Source organism: Phodopus roborovskii, unplaced genomic scaffold (assembly GCF_943737965.1).
Source record: "Phodopus roborovskii unplaced genomic scaffold, PHOROB, whole genome shotgun sequence".
Lineage (NCBI taxonomy): Eukaryota > Metazoa > Chordata > Mammalia > Rodentia > Cricetidae > Phodopus > Phodopus roborovskii.
The window spans coordinates 29551487-29566792 of record NW_026126447.1 but is presented as its reverse complement, the minus strand read 5'-3'; the positions used below and the strand labels follow the sequence as shown (position 1 = coordinate 29566792).

Here is a 15306-nt window from a genome sequence, read left to right as displayed (position 1 = left end):
GTCATTCCCTGTTATGTGATCTTTTCTTTTTTTCTTTTTTTACTCTGTGTAATTCATCTGTTTGGGAAAGTTCCTGAAAATGCAATTTCTGAATTAGCACGCTCAGGCTCACAATCTGTGTCTGTCCACAGCAACCTCAGGCTCCTGAGCATAATTCTTAGTTGTTTCAATCACTATCTCACCTTGTCAATCTCATTTAAACATTTTCCATCCTTTATTTATCTCTTTCCCCTTCTAATATTTTTTAGAATATAGAAAAATATAAACATTATTCTAATATTTAAGGTTTTCAGATATTTCCTCTCTCCAAGTTTCCCTTTATTTGACTTTGTAGCATTTAGTGATTTTAATTGTGTGCTATTTCTACCAGCTCATTTTCAATCGGGCAGAGTTATTTGGATCTAGTATTTACTGTGTCCATACATTTGGTGTGTTGATGGCACTTGACAGTCTAGTCACTCTCCTGTTGGGTCCTGATGAAATCCTTTCTCCTGATCTGTGACTGCTCTCTGATGCCCCGACCTAATATCCATGTAGTCCATCTTTCTGCTGTTCTGGCCTGTGATGAGAGTTTTTCTTAACTCAATGCCTGACTACCTAATATTCATAGCATGTGGAATGTTCAAAACTATATTTCTAATCTTCCAAACATACTTGGATTTCATTCCCCTCTCCTCTGCTTTTAGGACTTACTAGCTGAATAGATTTTACTAGACAGTGAACACTGGATTCTCCCATGCCCAACACAGTTGATATAGGTAAGTTCATTATCTGAATAAATGCAGGAATATTAGATAAAAAGAGAAACGAGTGTCTCTAAATTACATAGAAAGACAGTATGGGGTGACACATGTCTCACTACAATGGAAGGTGGGTATTTGATTTGGTTTTAGGAACAAAATGGTCATGAAACATTTATTACATGTTTTCATATGGTATCATAGACATGGGCTTAGTGGAATTTTCTACCAGAGTGGCTAGTGAGTCAATCCACACTGCTACTAGTTGTTTTTTGTTTGTTTTAAAGAAATACCATCCTTTAAGTCTTATGAAAGGGAAGGCTAGAAAATGTTTCTTTCAGGATTCTCAGTGAGAGGCTGAGAAGCCAGACATGTACAGTTCTTTTAATTTACTCAGACCCTGAAGATCCAACTATTACCCTGTACAGACAATCTGTATCTCTGTAGCCCCAAGTCCTACATCCCACTGAATGTTGTGGGTCTTAATCGCCTGTGGAAAGTATTAACAGCATGATTAATAAGTTATTCAAGTTTTAAATAGAAGGCATTGCTATCATAAACTGCACATTAAATTGGGGCATATAGCCAGTTTTAGTCCAGTGTTCAAATCACAGATCAACTGCTTAACTATGTTCTAAGTAGTTTTATCTGCATAAAAGATTTTTAAAAATTACATTTTCTTATTTATTTTGTGCTTGCATGCATTCGTATGGGTATGTGTGATGTGAGCGCACACATATGGGGGTCAGAGTTCAACTTGACAGAGTCGGTTCTCTCCTTTAGCCATGTGTGTGTCCTGGGGACTGAATTCATATTATCAGACTTGGCAGCAAGCACCTGTACTTCTGAGACAACCTCAACAGCCCACTTATTCGCTTTCTGAACCAAATCCAAGTAGTCATTCAGCTTCTAGTTTGGAAAACAGGCTATCAGGGAACAAAACCATGGCAGACAAGTGAAGCAGTCTGTAGAGTATGGGCCATGGATGTGCCTGTTTACATGTTATCTGCCTTTATTAGTGTTAATGTTATCTGAAATACTCTCTCAGTTTCCCAACACAGTTTTCATAAGTTAGAAAATGTTTCTGTTACTAGGTTTGTTAAACATGGCGATAATCAATAGCTTGAGAAGTATCTGTATGTACACATGGTTCCATCTTCCAAGGGATTTGGATCTCCTCTGAGGATTGCTGAGTGAAGGGTGTTGAGCTGGGTTTGGTCTGCACATCAGCACGAATACAGGTTACAGTGGAATTATCCCAAAACTTCTGAGTCTTGGTCAAGAAATAGGTTTTGTATCTTGAGAAGAAAGTTCACTTGCATGGATGAACATTTACCACAAACAATGATTTTTCACATCACGGTATAAGGCTCCAGTTAGATATTCTTTCATAAGTTCTGGGTTTCTGTCTTGACCACAGGTACTTGTATTGCCTAAATTGTTGACGGGGCAAATTACTTTACCACACTGGGACAGCAATATCTTTGACTTCATATACAAATACATCATTTTGCAGAAATCAGTTTGTTAAATATTCTTAACTATTTCAGTACTTTCCTGGGTCCTTAAGTATTGATATCCCAAAATGTAGTAGTTAAAACAATAACGATGCCTGACAACACCAGTGAAAATAATTACAAAGGTAATGATGGCTGGCCCCTTGCTAAATGAATAACACATGTTAGGCATGCTGTTAACAACTTGCACACGTAACTTGTTATCCATGAGGCAAGTACTACAACTGATCTAACTTTATGTATGAGCAATCTATTTGAGATGGTGCCTCTAGAGTGATGGCAAAAGGGTTTACATCACAAGTCCTTATCTTCTCTCTGTTAATGTCTTCCTCCTTCTGTATATACTCGTGCACATACTTTTAGTTTATCAGCTCCCCCACATTGTTTTTGACTTGGAGAATGGATAGCCCAGTTCCTCATATTGGGCTCCCATGGAGGGCCATAAGGGGCCATCAAGTGCCAGGAAGGGCTGTGAAGATTTTGTTTTAATGTATCTATTCAGAGTCTGCGTTTTCAGGGATGGCAAAAGTAGCTGAATTTTGAGATTTTCTAATTTTCAAGAAGGCTTTTCTGCTTGATAACCAGCCTAGTCTTTCCCACGGTACTTGGACTTTATAGACAAGAGACTGACACCATCATCTCAAAGGTGTTGCAACTGATAACCAGAGTTATTTTTAAAGTCCACACACATTATTGGAGGAAGATTGGGGAACTGTTAATAATTTTGATAGTAACAAACACTTACTGAATATTTATCATCTGCCAAATGCCCTGCTAATGACATCAGATCATGAGCTTGTCGAACCCTTAACAGTCATGTGTGAGCAATCCTGCAGCCAAGGTGTTCTCCTAACACAGCCAGGTCCCAAATGTGGGACCTTAACTCAAGCCTGTAATTTATATTTCATTAGGAAGAAATAAAATTTTAAGTATATATATATAAGGAAGGCTTTGTTCACTTTTAAATGTATTTTTTCTGTGTGAAAAACATTAATTATGGTAACAGTAATTAACATCAGCACGCATTTTACCACCTGCTTGCTTATTAGATCAGTAAACATCTCCTCACTACTTACAATCATGCTGGATACTTTCCTGGAGGCAAGAAAACATGTAAGAGCAGTATCTCTTGTGGAGCTCATGGTATGATGAAGGGAATAAAGCATTAAACAATCACACTTTTCTGAATGTAAATAGTGCTCTATTTGTTTATGTATCAAGATCTGGAGTGCTCTGAGATCCCATAACACAGATGTAGAGGTCTCTGACACAGTTGGGGCGGAGCACAGGGAAGGCATCCCAAGAAATGTGTTTGTACTGAAAAGGGCAGTTAGAATACCAACTACAAAGACAATCGTTTTTTAGGGAAAGGAGAAGAATGTGTCCAGCAGCTGAGGTACTGAGAGTTTGAGGGGATGACAGCAGTTCAGTTTCGGGGATGAGTCCTTTCAGGGAGAAGAATGGCCTGAGACAGGCTTGGAGAGGCAGAAGCATGAAAGTCTGGTGAGGGGTTTTACTCTTTCTCTAAAAGCAAGGGAGATCCATTGAGATGACAGATGACCTAAGTCTGAAAAGGTCCTGTAGCCTTCACTGTGGAGAATAATTGCAGGAGGCAAAGACAGATGTGGTGGGATCATTTCGGAAGCTATTGTGGTAATGTGGGCCAGTCAAGATGGCAGCTTGAACTGGGAGACAGTGGTGGATGGAGAATTTAGGAATTACCTAGGAAATAGATGTAATAGGATCAATGTCGAATTAGGCAGATGGAATACACAAGAGGAAGTGGTCAGAATAACTCCCAGGTTTCTGGCTTGTGCAATGTACACTGTTCTATTTAAACCCCACAGTGATGACTGTTGTATCTCCAGTTTGAAGATTCAGAAGCATTCTGAGTGTTCTTAGGCACTGTCATTTCCATGTAATGCATTTTGCCCAGTGCCAGTATTCATCCAGGCAGCCTGAATCTGAGCATGTGCTCTTCACAGCTGTTTCACTGAGGAATGGGAAGAACTACACAACTTGCAGGAAAGGGTGCCTTACATGCAGCAGATAAGTGAAGGATGTAATAAAGGAAATAGGCATTTTGACTTTAACATCCATAGTCATTTTCCAAGTCCAAGCTCTCAGATGCTCATGAACATTGGCAGCTGGTGTATTGCCATTCTTATGATGTCAATGAGCACTCATATTTTTAGCAATTATGATTTTGCTTATTCTCAATTTGTGCATGTGTTCTTGTGCATGTGCTTATGTGTGGTGTGTGTATGTGAATGGGTGTGTGTCAATGCATGTGTGCACATGGAGGCTGGAGGCTGATAATGTGTTTTCCTCAATTGCTCTCCATCCTAGTTTCTGAGTCACAGTGTCTCATCCATCCTGGGTGTTTGCTTCCACACTCAGATTTTTTTATGTCACTTCTGAAGATCTAAACTTAGGTCCTCATGCTCCTGAGGCAAATAAATTTAATAATTAAACCATCTCCCCACCCCTAAATGTCATTTTCATATGGAAATAATACTTGCTCATTTCAAAGAAGATGAAAGAACAAACAAAAGCAGAAAGACAGAAAACAGAAAAGACAATCTTCTGCTAATCTGTCAAGCAGGGAGGAGGAAGCGCATGCTTGACTTCCTTGAAACAAAGCCCTGTTCTCTGATCTCCTGGTTAGAAATAATATGAAAATAGAAGGATTTCTATAACCTGGATGTTGGGGTGAGTTTGAGTTTAGGAGAACTTTGGCCTCTAGGGTTCCATTCTTCTCTGTCAAACAGATGAAATTTGCCGTCATTTATTAATATGATTACTGATCATGGGCCATTGTCTTTGGAGCTGGCATGGGAATACAACAATGGTGGATCTATTAGCACCATGGCAATGAAGGGCTGACAGGTACAGCCTTGGACTTCCAAACCTCTTATGGCCCCCTTCTGCTAAACAAGGACTCAGTTTCCTCACTAGTACAATGGAAATACAAATGACACTCTCATCTCACAGAGACCCTGTGAGCTATAGCTCGCCTTGTGCCATGTGCTTGCAGAACACACTGCACACACAGGGGGCTGTCAAATGGTAGCCAGAGGTCTCATAAGCAAGTGGCAGGACAGAAGTCTACTGAATGGTCTCACTCTGGGGAGACACAGAAAAAGCCCCACTGGCCGTTACTGCCCACACTTTCCAGTATCTCTTACTGACCTATGGTTCTTATGACCATTGCACAAACTAGACACAGGAGATATGAAGCTTAAGGCCTAGACTCAACTTATTAAAGAAACTACATAGTTGTAGACAGAAAATCAAAACACTCCAGCACCGTTTGGAAGCCACTGATGGGATTCTCCAAGCAAGAGTATCCAGGGCTTGTAGGGAAGTGACTTGCTTTGCTCCTGGGACTAAAGAAGTCTCCCCAAAGGAGCTCCCTTTCCCACTGGACATTGAAGGAGGAGTTGAATTTGCTGGCAGGAGGAAATGAGCATGTTCTTCAGCCTGAATGCTTAAGGAAAAACCCCCCCACCCCATTTTTTTTTTTTAATTTCACAGCCCAGAAGCCAATGGGGATGCCAAGGCTCTTTTGAAAATAAAAGGCCATAGCGGGAGGACTGGGGTGGGCTTGGCAATCTGCAATCCCCAGACTTCCTTTTTGCCTCCCATGAATTTCTTCCAATATCTAGCACTTCCATAGTGTGCTTAGTGCCCATTCTGCCCATGAGACCCCTTTTCTATCTGACATCCTCATCAGTCCTCTGCCTTCCTTCTACCTGTAATAGCCTGCCAGGAGGAAAGGAGCAGATGTGAATGGCTTAGCCTTCAGTGTGGTTTGCAGGGCTAGGACTTTTTCCCTGGGGTGTTTGCCTTGAAGTCTCTTGCTGTTTTGTCCAGTGGAACTCTTTGATGCTGGAATCTCATTCTGTCCAATGATCCACGCTGTGCACCCAGAGCACTAAATCCTAGGTAGTAGACATATTCTGTGTGCTCACTATATATAGAACTGTATGCACTAAATGTACTGTGGCAAATAGATACTACTTTCCAGTTCTCACAGACCCAATCTCCACATTGGAACATTAGCTGATATGCTTGCTTGGAAAATAGTTGGCTTTGTGACTTTGTGTGTTTAGCTTCATTTCTTGACTTCTAATTGAAAAGTTATAGCAGCCCCTTCTATAATTATTTCAATTCTTTTCTTATTTTCTTTCTTAAGAGCCCTACCGACAATACTGTGTACACGTTGACCTGAGTGCTGGGCAACGTTCCTTTCAGGGATTCCCTACTGTTCACGGGGCACTGCAATGACAACTGTTAGCAGGTTGTTTCCTACACGGTTATAAAATGAAGAGCAAGATTACTATTTTCTTAAAATAAGAAAGCCAGAACAATGTATGCTGATTTTAATTGCTTCTTAAATAAATGGATGAAATCAATTATTTAGTTGACAATGTTTATCTTTTCAGCATCTGAAGGGGGTTTATTAAGTCCAGCTGCTAAGCCATTTCATTAGCCTGCATAAAAGGCTCCTCACATCTGTGGAGAAGGTGCTTGAGGAAAATTGGGGATGAGCAGGAGCCAGGACAGTCCTGGGAACTCTCCCCTGGATAGTATAGGCTTGTCTATATGTTAGTCTTGTAGGGTTTTGTGATCTAATGTGAGTCAGCTGCTTGTATCAAGTGCCTAATTCTGCTTATGTGTCCCAGCTTTCCCCGTGTATAACTGCTCTGAGCAGGCTACTTTGCCTGGGATCACTCATCTCCACCTTTGACCTTGTCCTTATTACCCCCTTATAACAGTCAGCTGGGCAACAGTACGTGCATATCAAGGATCACATGCACAAAAAATCTTGGATCACAAGGAGTAAAATATTCTGTCCAACACATGGCACCAAAAAGTTGCTCTGGCTGAGTCGTATTGTTTACAGTCAGCAGTTGTCTGGAGAGTAGGTGTTTATTTGTAGTGAGTATATTAAGATCATTGACATTAGACATATATAGCCTGCATTGTGTCTTCTCTTATTGAAAGTTCTATATTGGGGCAAGCCTTTAATTAGAAAATCTCGTGGCATTGAAAACTGTCCAACAGTAGTCTTCAACACCAATATTCTAGGATATCATTGTGCTTATGAAGAAAGATGAGGGAAGGAAGAGAAGAGAGGAGAGACTATAGAAGGTTTTCTGTGGAAAAAATGATCTTTTGAAAAAATGGCATGGTCCTCTTAAAACTGTAAGTGACACATCCACTAAATAGATATTAAATAACAGAAAAAATGTTCCTACCATTCCTTAAGAACTTAAACATGATGTGTTTTACTTCTTCTAAACATCCGTTTTTGGTGAAATGTATGTTTTGTTCTGTTTTGTTTTTAATGACTAGATTTATGCATTAGGACTCAAAATTTCTTTAGCTCATTTAACAGCACTGAACCTTCCTGTTGCAAAACAGGAAGACGGACCACTCTTTTAGATCAGAAGTCGATGTCACAAGACTGGTGTTCTATTCTTCATTCTGACACACTATAAACTTTGTACTTCTATAGCAAACAGATTTGTGTCTACACAAGTGGGTAGTTCCAATCACCTAAAGCCCTAAGTAATATTACATCTAATTATTAATTCACCTGAGACAAGTGGGTCTAAATTAAACAAGTGGACGCTACATCCTAAGCAGCTTGTTTTCAGCTTGTGCATTATCTTGAGTGATGGGAAACCCATGATAGTCTTGCTTCTTTTAGATATAAAGTAGGTTTGTGATAAGATAAAAATTACCCAGAATATCTAGTATATATCTACCAAATTGATATCAATGCAAGCTACCTGTGAGGGTGAAATATTCACCTAGGTACTGAGGGACTCCTTTCTACCTGTTCCCTGAAGCAGCAGCTGATGTCTGGGCCTTGTCAGTGGTACACAAATGAAGATATGAAGGACTGTCTGAACAAAGGCTTTACCAGCTTAACCAACCAACTCCCTTTCTCATATCTACCATCTTACTCTTTTCATCCTCTACTGTTCTGCAGTACAAGGTAGGAAAAACCTACATATCCACCAAGAACACTCTTGAATCAAATGAGCAAATTCCTGTAGAGGGCAAGACAGTGAGTGAGTGAGTGGGAAGAGTGAGGTCAAAAGAGGGACTTTCCAGCCCAGCTTCTAGAACGCAGCCCTGCAAATATGCACAATGAAGTAAAATTTTACAAGGTCAATTTACTTATGTTATTACTTTTGGGTCATTAAACGTCATAAGACAAATCTTTATGTTCTTGTCCTGATCTACTGTTTTGTTCTCTGCCTTGAGTCCATTTCATAATATGAAGCACTAAGTCTGGAGCACTAAGACTCGCTGTCACAAGAAGAAAGAATCCATTCTTGTCTGCAGGCAAGGGGATCCCAAAGTGGCCTTGGGAATCCTGTTAGATTAATTCATTCCCTTGTTTTACCTCTCTATTTAATATGAGTGCTTGCACTTCTAGGCCAAACTCTGAGAGAGGGACTGCATAAGGGCTACCAGCATCTACTTCCAAAAGTGCATCTTGCTTTCTTCCCTTGTAGCATTCCATTATTTACACCATTTCACACAACCAACCTGGAATGATAGTCTTTAGATGAACTTCGTGCCTAAATTGTAAGTCTCCATTTAGTTCAGGACTATGCCACTTTAAAATAGCCACTTATATAGCCCACCTGCAGATTGTTTTCTCGTCATGCTCACAGGTGCACACAGGAACACTCACAGGTATATGTGACTGTGAGCAGGCACAGGCTGCCATACACCCTCACTATATGTATGCAACCATCCAGAAAGAACAATGCATTGTCAAAACTGTCCTGTTGAGTTTGCAGTCTAGAGTGAGTTACTGAGTGCTGATAAGTAAAGGAAGTGCAACCAGACAGCTTAATCCTCCAATTTCCTGTCTTCTAATCAGCCCCTGATTCTCTTGGTTTTAAATTAGAAACACTCCTGACAATATTCAGGACAGGTGAAGGAAAATCAAGTAGAAAACAAGGACAGACAAAGCGTTTATTTCACTGTCTAAAGTTCACAGGAGAAATACGACCATAACAACAGGAAATCAAGATTTTTAAGGAAGATAGCAGAAGAGCACAGGCTAGCTTAAGCAGCCAATCACATTTCCGAATGAAGCAGATTTGGAACATAATTAGATTTAAGGAGAAAAAAAAAAAAAAAAAAAAAAAAAAAAAAAAAAAGAAAAAGAAAAAAAAGAATGTATTTGCTTCTCTCTAAGAATAGTGAATTGTATTTGGAAAGCAGTCATACAGGGCAGACCTCAAAGCAAAATGATAAGGATAAATTCTTAATGTATGTGGAAGAAAAAGGTCAACCCTACCTCATTGAGATTTTTCTTAGAACCTATTATTTCCAGTGCTGAGAGGAAATGAATGTTGTGAAGGCATAAACATATGAGGTAGTTGATAGTCTCAGACATAATGTAGTTACACTTACATACAATGGTGGCTTCTATTTAAAGTTGTTTATTTAATAATTATCTCAGGTCAAGCCACTCACTGCATAAAAATATTTTTAAAGAAGCACACAAATGTATTAAGTTCAAGGCATATAAATATATTTACTATAGACTCTTCTAAAAATAGACCAGGTACTGAGACGATGTTATGTTTATTTTTCCCTGGGTCTCTTCTTTTTCTCTCTTCTCATTTATTACCATTTTAGGAATTTCCAAGTTATTTCAATCATTATCTTGCAAGGGCTGGTGCCAATTCCTAAGAAAATCTTCATTAGGCATTATCTTCAAAGGCATGCAGAAAATGGCCATAAAGAAAAGATGTTCAGTTGACAGTTAACGTTTAAAAATTGAAATGGGCAGTGTGGCTCACGAAGTGAGTCCAAGCAAACAGCAGCAAGAGGCTTCCATGAACATGAAGCTTCCAGTCATTGTGGAAGTAAACTGCAGGTGAGGGTTTTAAACTGGTAAACAGAGTAAGACCTTATTTTTCAGATACATGCTTTTCACATGCATACTTAAAACAAAACAAACAGGTGTTTATACAACAAGCCATACCCAGATGGTTCTTGCCCAAGCATGTTCTTGGTATAACAAGTTTGCACTGTAAACAACTGGCCTAAACAACAATTATTGATTAAAAATGAATTTATCAATTTCTAAAGATATTGTCAAACATAATTGGTTAAGAATTTGGCCTGGGTAACAACAGCTGGTTGCAGAATCACCCAGTAGTTTTTGCTTTAGTTATCATAAACTTTAACTTTGGATGGCAGAAGAAAGACAAGTGTATTTCAGAATTCGCAGACAAATTTTCCTGTAACAAACCCTTATCACTAAATTACTTTTGACCAGGAGAAGGACTATTCTGCTCATTTTAAAGCTTTATGAGGAGAATGGAGGTGTTCTGGTGGGGGAAAGTCTTCTCAGAGCTTGTATGTGCACTCGGGGCATTTCCAATTTGTCTAGAGCTGGGAAAAATTTTGTGAGCACTTTCTTTAGTTTTCTGTCGGAAAGTTTCAACTAGAGATGTCACAACAGTGAGATGAAGTTGATACGCAATATCTATTTCTTGATTTACATGATTAAAGCATTAGAGACGTGGCTCAGATATCAAAAGATTCTTCATAAGTGGCAGTGCCAAAGGTAATTACTGTTAAAATGTGCATGCTGGGACCCGGGTGCCTGTCAACCTCCCAGTTGTTTACAACTTGGTGGATTTGAATAAAAGTTTTATTAGACTTTGGAGTATCCCACTGACTTTCTTGCCCCATTTTGATATACAGACATATTTTTAATTTCTTATATTGCAGTGTTCCTCAAGAAAGCATTGACTTTTAACCTAAAGAAGTAATAGTCAGAGATGTCTCTTCTCAGCAATTAACACCATAAAACAACTGGTTCTTTAGTGGAAGTAGTCTTTTACAGACAAAGCTAAAGCTTATGTTAAAAAAAGAATGGTGGTTACTTCATCCAACAGAATTCCAGTTAGTTACGAGAAAGAGCACTAGACTCTGCTGTAAACCAGAGCAGTTATGGGGGGCAGGGAGGAAAAGAGATGGGAGAGGGGCATTCTTCTCAATCTTCTATTGACTGGTTTCTTTCATCCTAGTGTGTCTTTACTATTTAGGGGAAAAAAATTAAAAAGTGATCCAGAGCTCCACCCATTTGAACCTAAATCTTGGAATAGGTGATGAACCCCCACAACCTGGCCCAGCACATGCCCCCAAACTAAAACAAACAAACTCATTTGCCATACAAATTGTTTACGATTCATTAAAAAGCAAAATTGCATATCCCGGTGCTGGCAGCTGAGGCCGAGTCTCCACGGGCGGAGGGGGCATTCACATAGTTGCCTTTGTATGCTGTGAGGACCAAGCCGGAGGTTCCCACTATGAGCCGGGAGTCTGAGCAGCCAGATGACACAGGAGGTAATTTTAAAGTTTTATTTGCCTTTAATGGGAAATTCAGGTCTTGAACTGTCCTTTGCTTGAAGAATCATGCAAACCAGGAGAAGTTTATTTATTTTTTCAGCTTGGAAAATTTGTTTGGGTTAGTAAGGTGGTGTTATTGAGGGAAAAGGAGTGAGGGCTATTCGAGGAAGATCTAAAGAAAATGTGAAATTTGTATTCTTTTAATTAGTTGTTTTTTCCCCTTCAGCAAAGCCTTTCCTTAGTTTACTACCAATAATGGAAATTTACATTGGAATCATTTATAACTGGTAGGTCTAAAATGCTATGGTGTACAAGAGCCCTAAGGGGAACTAAATTTTTTGATTTCTTCCCTGTGGTAATTTCTACAACTTCGGTGAAGAGTCTGTAGATTTCTCACCCTTTATTCCAAGCAAAAACTAAGAAGAACTGAAGAAATTTCTTTGCAGTATGCAACTTAAACAGCAGCATACAATCTTTCAGCATTGTTTATCATTAGTCAAACACATTGCTAAATGTTCCCACCACTTCTATATTCCCCGTGCTAAAACATCTGCAAAATAATTTTAAGTGAAAAGCAACTTCCAAGTAAACTTTACAGAAAATAAATTACGGTTTTCCAAATTAGAAAAGAGAGAGAGAGAGAGAGAGAGAGAGAGAGAGAGAGAGAGAGAGAGAGAGAGAGAGAGAGAGAGACAGAGAGAAGCATTTGGTGATCTTTGCAATAAATAATAATAATAAAGACACAATTTGCCATAAAAAGTAACAGTCTATAAAATCTAGGACCTCTTGAAATACAGTAAGGAAACACAGTGTTTTACCCAGAACATGGCATCAGCACATTTTTTTTCCCCAAGCTTACAACTTAGCCTAGAAAATAATTGCCAAACTAATCAGTAAATTCATTTGTAGTGCTTAACAAGCTGTGTGCATCGAAGCAATATCACCGTCTCATATAAGCAAACCTTGCTCTTGCTGGCAGAAAGTCTAATGGGAAAATAAATGCCTTGAATAAAACTTCAGGGTCATAATAGATAGATGATTGCAAGTCTCATTAGCCCAAAGCTGTCTGTAATATTGTCCTGCAACCACTCACTGGTAAAGTTTCCGATGTCTAGTTAAGAAATCACAAGAGAAAATATACATGTACACACATACCCACAACTACTTTTACTCAAGTCCTTGGAATGGACATACTGAATCCCAGGCAGCAGCTGAATAGAATCCTGCAGTAGTTCACTTTTAATAGTCTCAGTCTTCTGAATTCCTACATCTTGCCAAAATGATAGTACCATTTGTCCAGGAAGGGAGAGTACTTTTTCTGTAGATCGTACAGTGAACCATGCCCTGTTTTGTAATTCCATTCGCCAGGCTCTCCCTTCAACATCACACACTCTCCTTTTCTTAAACTGATATCTATGTGAAATGAGCTGACGTTCACGGTCCAGTTAGGAACGGATAATACATTCATTGTCCTAGGAGCAAACTTTTTTTTTTTCACTCCCTGGAAGAATTCACGCTTGCTGCAAGAATAATAATTACGGAAAACTAGGAATGCGGTGCTAACGAATTAATCCTTAACGGACACCACTCTAACGAGGACAGCAATGATTCTGGGACTCTCTTCCTTACAGGACGAGCGTCTCCTGTGACAATGAGCTATTGTACACCCTCCCACTTCACTCTAGCTCATATAGATCCCAGAAGTCAAAGGTTGTCTGGCCTGGTTGACCATGACATGTGAGTTAACTCATTCTGCAGCTACAAGTTAGAAGTTCCTTAAACTTTCTTTTGCCCAGAGTTACTGAATCAAAGCGTGTGTGGATCTGTCCCACTCAGAATTGGTGGTTCTGAGAGGTGGAAGATCTGCTCCCCCGACATAAACAGACATGGAAAAGTTAGATGTGAGAGCTGTAGTCCCCAGATGGCAGACGAGGGATGAAGAACTCTCACAGGTGACCTGAAGCATTCCAATTACTGGGGCATGAAAGGATTCACACGGGGCTTACTTTTCTCCAGTACTCAATATACACTCCTAGAAAATTTCACAGCCAAGGAACCATGCACCCTATAGTTCTCAAAAACAAAAGTGATGAGGATGAGAAGCTAGAGAGAGGGCATAAACCCCAAGAGGCAGGAGGAAGCGTTTCTTTTCTATCTGCAGACATCTCTAGCTAAAATGCAGAATTCTGCCTTAAAACTTTTGATACTCTTGAAAATACTCTTGATGATAATAATATGAAAAAACCCCAAACACCAAATACTGTCCCAGAGAAAACAAGGGCAAGCATTGCTGGGAACTCAAGTTGCAGAGTGGCAGGGAGAGGGAGGGTGGCAAGAGGAAGCAGCGTGAGCAGCCCCACTGAAGAGTGTGAAAAAAATCAAATGTGAGTTTGATGAATGTGAGGTCTGGGACATTTTGTCAAAGAGGGAGGGAAAGTAGAAAAGGGGGGGAAAAGGAAAAAAAAAAAAAAAAAAAAAAAAGGCAGTCCCGGCTGCCAACTCACCATCCACCAAGTTCTGGCCGAGATGTCGTAGCAAAGCTGCCATTTGATGGAGCCGTCGGAAGCTTTCCCTGCCATTACGCTGTCAGCAAGCTTCATCTGATGCTAACTCACGGGAGATAAGACACCTAATTGAGAAAACATTTGCAGTGGCATGTGGGGCAACATGTAGTCCGGTCCATACCATATGGAATCATGGGTAAAAAAAAAAATCTCCTTGACAATGAACCAATCTCTCCCAGACCCAGTGGCAAGGTGAAGTGGAGATGAGGAGTCTGCTGCTCGAACTGTCTTCCTTTCTCCCTCTTTAAAACAAGAGCCCACTGCTACACATCAAAGGGAGGTGGTTAAAATTAGGGCTTCATCACTCAGATGATTTTGGTCTGCAAGGTTTTTCCTTTCCTTCCAACAACCCCCCCCCTTTTTTTTTTTTTAAGGAGAATAAAGAGATTTAATAGGACAAAGGCAGGTAGTGGACTGCGGAGGGAGATCGCCACAGGCTATTAGCCTAAAATTTCTGCCTGACAGATGGAACTGCTTAGAGACTATCATGCAATGTTTGGGGCGTTTTTCCCTCCCCCCCAACTCAGACTTTAAGTCTGATTCAGTATCTGTTTTTCACAGCCACTCTTCAAGAACGTGAGCTGTGCATTTCAGAAAGTGTTCGCTTCTCTTCTGCTGTCTTGCATATCTCCCTTGGAAGCAAAGCAAAGAGTCTAAAACTCAATTTGGGAAGATCTGAATTGGTTTTCCAAGGAGAAAAATATTTCAGGGGCAAAATACTTCTCCTTCTATACCTTGTTTAGTTTTTTTCCCCCAAATTTTAATTAATTCATTAGTTAATTTGGTTATGAAAGAACCTAAGTACAAGATGCCAGCATCAGAGTCCCTTGCTTTCTGGTTCAGTTGGCATTGTGTTTAGTTGTGTTTTCAAGTGAGTAAATTACTACATTCCTGATGTGGTACTCACTCTAGCCAACAGTAGGATATATATATATATATATATATATATATATATATATATATATATTCTATATTTTTGATGCTGTTAAGATGAATTCTGGATGTCTTCATTCTTTAAAAATAAAGTAAGCAGTCATTATTAAAATTCATTTTTACACAGTTGTGGCTAAATTTTATATGACA

General features: G+C 39.6%; 1 protein-coding gene across 1 annotated transcript in view; it reads right to left on the bottom strand.

Annotated features, from left to right (window-relative positions):
* Nfia (nuclear factor I A) overlaps positions 1-14288 on the bottom strand; it is a 527054-nt gene extending 512766 nt beyond the window's left edge. The window contains exon 1 of the mRNA XM_051188198.1: positions 14164-14288. Within this exon, the coding sequence (XP_051044155.1) occupies positions 14164-14259 (96 nt within the window). The 5' untranslated portion in view covers positions 14260-14288. The remainder of the gene's footprint in view (positions 1-14163) is intronic.
* Positions 14289-15306: the final 1018 nt, after the last annotated feature.